The 6754-nt window shown below is 41.1% G+C and overlaps 1 protein-coding gene across 1 annotated transcript; it reads right to left on the bottom strand.

Annotated features, from left to right (window-relative positions):
* Window positions 1–2707: 2707 nt before the first annotated feature.
* Window positions 2708–3560, bottom strand: LOC123176021 (glycine-rich cell wall structural protein 2-like). The gene has a single exon (XM_044590439.1). It carries the CDS (start codon window positions 3534–3536, stop codon window positions 2940–2942), a length of 597 nt encoding a protein of 198 aa, XP_044446374.1. The 5' UTR covers window positions 3537–3560; the 3' UTR covers window positions 2708–2939.
* Window positions 3561–6754: the final 3194 nt, after the last annotated feature.

Below are 6754 nucleotides of genomic sequence, written 5' to 3'. Positions count from 1 at the left end.
CGCTGCATGCAGTAGGCATCCATTGATTATAATTAAGAATCTTTCACAGTATGCCATCAGCTCCGCTATTGGTTTGGAAAGTGCTTCCGACCATGAACATATTGATGGTATGGACTTGTTAGCAAAGTCGAAGTGGGGCCATAAAATAAGTAGTGCCTTAATTAGTGATTGTGGACTTGAATACATCACGTAGGTAATGAAGAGATACATCACGTAGCCATTACTGGATCGGAATAATTTGGTTGGACACATGGTGAGCAATGCGATGCAATGCAATTGGCTATGATTAACATTTTTCGACAAAGAAACCATGTATTTCGTAGCACTGCAGGAGTACATTTTTTTGCTAATACTCGCCAATTGCAGCAATGTCTCTGTGATAACGATGGAGACCAACACATGTACGACACCCGTTTCACCATTTGCTTAGGGCATACTCAATGTATCTGAAGTTGTATGTTCCATAATACTGCATCAATACACTATATATATTACTTCTATATTAAGGTATAGTATATCCCTCATTTCTTGTTAAGTAAGCCTCATATGTGCATTTTTGCTAGTTGACACGTCTCCAATATAGTGGACATCATTAATTGCACTGGGGTAACCTTTATGTCGTGGGTGCAGCATATGCTCTCTAGTTTTCTTACAAGGTGGCCTTAACTAGCCTTACCTCCATCTTTCATATCACTGCCTTTATTTTTCATGTGCATCCTAGCGAGTGACTCCGTGATCATTCGGCAACAATGAATGAATATTTTTAGTATGAGAATTTAGAAGCCCACATCTAGATTTCTTTAAACAGGAAACCTTCTCTTTTCTCCTCCACAAGAAAAGATCTCGTGGTTTCCTCATCCTCCCGTCGGCGCCGCCGCCGGTCCGCCCCATTTTCCATGGCCTTTGGGCCATGGAGGTGCGTAGGACTTCGGCCCCTCGCCGACGGGAGGGACCCCGTTCTCGTTCTTGTTTGGTTCAACGTCGTGGACGGGGCTATGTGGCAGCGGTGATGTCCCTCACTAGAAATAATGTCTCCCACGTTCTATCCATATCTCGATGGTGCATCTAGTTAGCATCATCGGATGGCGTGTAGAGGTGTGTCTCCATCGGATCTCGTGGGATTCGGTCGGTGCTGGTCTTCGGTGGATCTGTGTGGATCCGGTCTTCATTCGTATTTGTGGTGTTTACAGGTTTCATCCTTTCGATCTATGACTTTCTTCATCAGTGATGGTTGCTGCTCTAGTGCGCTGGTCCTACGGAGTCTTATCACGATGACTTCCCAAATGTGTACTACAACAAGGTTTTCCCAGCTCTAGCGAGGGAGGGGCGATGACGGCGGTGCGCCTTCGGCTTGCTCCAACGCTTGTAGTCGTCGCTAGGTGGTCCAACAAAATTAGATGTGTATGTGTACCAAATGATGGATGCATGCCACGGCGAAGGGACCTGCTAGGTGATCTCCCCCACCACCGGGTTGGGCTAAAGTAAGTAGTGATGCCAGCTTTGACATGTCATCATGCTCCGTCGGGGCACTTGCAAGGAACCGCAGGGGACAAGTGCTAATGGCGGCACGGATACCTAGCTAGTGGGTGGTGTCATGCTCCTGAGGAAGTGGATGGATTAGCGTATGGAAGGTATTAAGCTTTTCCCGGGAACAAACTACTATGTCTTCCATCGAGTTTGGTAGCATGTCACTCATCAATACCCTGAAGGATGGAGTAGACAACAGATCGTTGTGATGTACCAGTACATCATTTTTCTGGGATGGCAGGTTCTATCATACACCGCAGGGAGCAAATAAGGTTGCTTGTGCTCTCGCGCAGGTAGCTGCTAGGGGTGCAAACAGATCCATCTGGATCCTAGATGCACCATCTGCTATTTTTTAGCTCCTTCTGAAGGAATGTAAATACATTATTATCAATTAATGAAACCCACTGCTTCAGCAAAAAAGTAGCTTTTTGAAAAGTTATTCTGAGCTCCTAGACATTTCAACAAAGCTATGGGAGACTGGAGAACAAACTTTGCATCTTGAGTGGAAATCAAATTTGGCAAAGTGTAAGAACAGCCACAACTATCAAAAACCATACAAGCTTTCCAAAAAGAAAATTAATACATGACTTCATAAAAAGAAGTAATGCCTTTGACCCCAAAAAAAGGAACTTTGGACAACCATAACTTTAAAGATATGTCAACATTAAAAAAATGAAAGCACAACATTGGAATAACAATTTCCGCCATTGTGATCGATGGAAATGAAGTTACAAAGCTGTAAAGCTAACTTTCTAATCTAACAAGTGGATCATACAAAAGAAATAAAAATGTAATAAAAATATAAATATAAGAAAATTAGACCATGCACCTTCCGACCGTTCATGACTTCATGGCACCAAGTCATGATAGTTGCGACCTAGTACGGCTTGTGATGATGAACACTCTCTCTAGGCAATGTGTGGATGACTGAGGATGTGAAGGATATTGCGGTGCGGTTTCACGATGGGGGTTCGTAGCCTTGGAATTCCCTAGAAGCACTACCCAGCAAGAGAAGTTTATGCAAAACAAAAGTGGTGGATGTGAGTTATGTTTTATATGAATGACGCAGTTCGTGAAACGACATGTATCATTGAAACGATATTTTTTGGTACTTCACCATAAGTGAGCAACTTGTGTTACACAACCATAACACGGGCAAAGAGTTTCCATTTCAAGTTAATTGGCCAAAACGATGGTATATAACTTAATACATATAAATAGTGATACATTGACATGTAACATTCTTGGAATATATCACAAACACTAGTACATATTCCACTAGAACAATGAAGCCCTTATTTGATATAATATGTAAGATGATAACAAATAAATGAAAAAAGAGTCAAAGCTATCAATTTGACACAGTACAGTAGGTTGGGCTCCATTTTTTTAGATTCCTCACATGAAGGGGACTAGGGGTTGGCATTGCCATACCCAGATCCAGCACCTTTGCCTGCACCACTCCCACCATTTCTTCCTCCGCCATTGCCACCACCGTTTCCACCAGCATCTGCATTTGTACTACCTTGTCTATACCAATTGTTAGTAGCTGTAGCTGAGCCAAAACCAGTGCCACTACCAGCCCCATATCCACTAGATCCTTGATAGCCACTAGCTTTCCCTCCACCACCGCCACCACCGGCACCACCAGCGCTAGTATATCCACCATAGCCACCACCATAAGGATATGAAGATCCTTGACTATATTGACTGGAACCGGAGCCAGAGCCGGACCCGCTACCATATCCAGTTCCACCATTTTGGCCGCCGCCTCCGCCGCCACCTCCACCTCCACCGCTTGCATGGCTACCACTACTAGAACTCAAGCCAGACCCAGTTCCACCCCCAGCACCCGAGCCACCACCACTCACAGTTCCCCCACCCTCTCCTCCTCCCGCTCCCGTTCCCGTGGCGCTTCCACTGCCGAATCTAACCACCCTTGCAGCATTGGCCAGTCCAATACTCAAGAGGACAACATAGCCAATGGCTACTAGCTTTGTGCCTACCATTGTGTATGTTTTATGGAAGTGTGTACTCTTGCAAGATGAGGTGAGTTTTAAGCGAAACATCAATGGATATTTATAGTGGTGCTTCCGGCCATGCATGTTGGGGGTGTTGGTGGAGTTGTTGACGAAGTCATGTCTCAATTGTAGGTGGAGGCTTAGAATAATTAGTGCCTTAATTGGTGCAGGTAAAAGTAAACGAGATGACTGACTTCTAATCGTGATCGCATCCACGTTGGGTCAACAGTTCTAAAACACATGCATTCAAGCATTCACTGATGAACACATCTAGCTCCAGGCTTGAATAGTTGACATTAGAGCAGAGGAGGCAGCAACCTGGAAGTTTCGGTAGTTGAATTTGGAGTTGGAGGGTATTGTACTAGCAGATGGCAAAAATCCAAACCACGTTCATGCCGGCACCAAGGATCATCTTGTCAAGGTAATTAAGCCCACACCACCACTGAATGCATGGACTAATTCAATCTGTGTCCGTTTATGCTACTCTACTTGCATGCATGATTACCATTTTATCTTACGGTCAAGTAACCATGCATGCATGTTAATTAGCTGGATGATTAACCGTGGGCTAGGATAGCCGGCCGGGTTAACGACGTGGGCAAGTGGTCGTCACTGCCGATGGCAAGCAAGAGCCGGAGTCGAAGTAAACGACGACTCCGCCCATGTAATCGATCAAGTCGTTGGGTCAAGTAGCCGTGCATGATCATGTTCAAGTGGATGGTAAAGATCGATCCAAAACCACGTGCATGCCATGCTAGCACCGTAAGCCTATACGTACGTACACCATATTATTTGATGCCCGGACTAGTTCAAGTTAATAGCTGAACAGGTTATGAACCGTGATACATAGCTGCTTCTTCATGTACTGAACGAAGATCTACGGCAACGCTGCTTTATGAGCCGAGATGGTCACTGCCACGCCAAACAGCGAAGGGAAGCAGCCGTTACTGCCACGCTGGCAAAATCAACAGACCCTCACCTAGCCAGATAGATAGGTCAACAATAATTTACGACAACGAGCCATCGAACCATCGCAGCCGACATTGTTGAGACTAGCACACATGCCCGTGCGTTGCAACGGGAGGATAAAATTACATGCCTCTAGCTTAATATAAGAATGGATCAAGACCCGCACATGTCCATATTCTCTAGTTCAACATGGCACCCTTTAATTAGAGCCAAACCAATATATTCATTTTTTATTGGCACGTGCCCATAATTTGTTTCAATTATAATTAACCGGCATATTCTCTTTAATTGACAACTGGAAGCTACCACTATCAATAATTTATGGTGTCCCTTATTCTAAACAAGCCGACTTAGCTTGATGCGCCGGACGCGGAGCGGGCCCAGTATGGGAGTGATCGAACTCACGACCTCAAAGACCCAACCACATATTGCTAGCCACTCAAACAAATGCATTATGCTAACCATGCTATCCAATGGTTAGCGTTAATATTAAAGAATCTAATGCAATGTCAGATTCGAAACTTTTTTTTGAACTTTTCAAAAACTAATAACTATGAAATGCCAAGTATACTTGGCAACGTGAACAATTTTACAAATTGCAATTTTTTTAAAATTCTATACATTTTTAAAAAAGACGAACACAAAATTTGAACGGAACATTTGTTGAAATTCACAAGCATTTCTTAAAAGCATGAACATTTTATAAAAATACGATTTTTTTTAAGTTGCGAACAATTTTTGGAGACGGGAACATGTTTTGAACTTATGGAAGAAATCTAGAAAATGTTTATTTTAATTCAGAAATTATTTTCAATTTTTGAAGATATCACTAAAACAAGAATATTTTTCAAATTTGTAACATTTTTAAATCTTGCACAAATTTGGAAAACCCCAAACACAAAAATGGGCATAATTTTTAAAATTCTGAAAAAAAATCAGGATGATAAAATTTTGAAATTACAAACATTTTTTAAATAGGTACGGAATTTTGGAATTCATAACATGAACTACCAAATATACTTGGCAACGCGAACAATTTTCCAAATTTTGAACAGTTTTTTGAATATTACATACATTTTTGGACAAAGCAAGAACAAAAAATTTGAATAGAACATTTCCTGAAATTCGCATACATTTCTTAAATACCTGAACATTCTTATAAAAATATGAATATTTTTACGTTGTGAATAATTTTTTTTAACTAGGAACATGTGTTAAAAATGCAGAAGAATTTTAGAAAATGTGTTTCTTTAATGCAAACATTCCTTTGAATTTTTAAACCTATATCTAAAACAAGAATATTTTTCGAATTTGGAAGATTTTTTAAATGCATTTGTTTAAATCTTGATTTTTTGTGAAAAGTACGACGTTTTATTAAAAATGGGAGCATTTTTAAAATTTGAACATATTTTGGCACGACAAAAAAATCGAAAATATTTTTTAAAATCTGAACACATTTTTGTAATTCGTAACTTTTTACGAAATTGTGAATAAAAATAGAAACTGCAAACATTTTTTGAAATTTGTGGAATTTCAGAAATGTTTTAAAAATATATTTGCAATGGGCAAAATAAAAAGAAACAGGAAATGAAAAGAGAAAGGAACATAAAAAGAAAATTTGAAAGAGAACATAAACAAAAATGGGCCGCCGTGTCTTGGTCGCCTTGTGGGTAGCTGAAACTATATGACGCGTTGAGCGAAAAACAGGAGTCTTTTATTGTTGGGTGGACAGGAAAAAATGGCTGACTTTACTGGGCCATAGGGCGCACGGCCCACGTATGAAATTCTCCACAAATCGTTTTTCCTTTGCTAACAGACGGAGTACGAAAGTTTAGTACCACCTCGGATAAAAATAAATATATTTTTACCTAATAATAAAGAGAATTGGGTTTCTGCCTATACGTCATAAAAACTACCCTGGAAGTTGGCAATAATTACCCATCAATGCCACCCGTAAGTGGCAAAAACGATTCGTTTTTAATTTCAAATATCGCTCCCGGGTTCTGTTATTAACTGTTGATACGTTATAAGAACAGGATTGGATGAGTGGCGCGATAGTTGAGGCTACGACACTCCACAAAGGAGACCAGGGTTCGATCCTTGGTTCTCGACGCCTTTTTTTCTCTTCCCTTTTACCTATCTTAAGCGCAGTAATGGGCCAGCCCATGTGCGGGCCGTGGCGCCGCCTGTTTTCTATTCCTTTTTTATTTCTGTTTTGGTTTTTTCCTCTAAAAATT

This window comes from Triticum aestivum, unplaced genomic scaffold (assembly GCF_018294505.1).
Source record: "Triticum aestivum cultivar Chinese Spring unplaced genomic scaffold, IWGSC CS RefSeq v2.1 scaffold170933, whole genome shotgun sequence".
In the NCBI taxonomy this organism is placed as follows: domain Eukaryota; kingdom Viridiplantae; phylum Streptophyta; class Magnoliopsida; order Poales; family Poaceae; genus Triticum; species Triticum aestivum.
Note: the sequence above shows the minus strand (reverse complement) of the source record. Positions and strands in the feature narration are given on the sequence as shown.

Coding starts and splice junctions, on each gene's coding strand:
- LOC123176021 (XM_044590439.1), bottom strand. CDS start 3,536: ATGGTAGGCACAAAGCTAGTAGCCATTGGCTATGTTGTCCTCTTGAGT.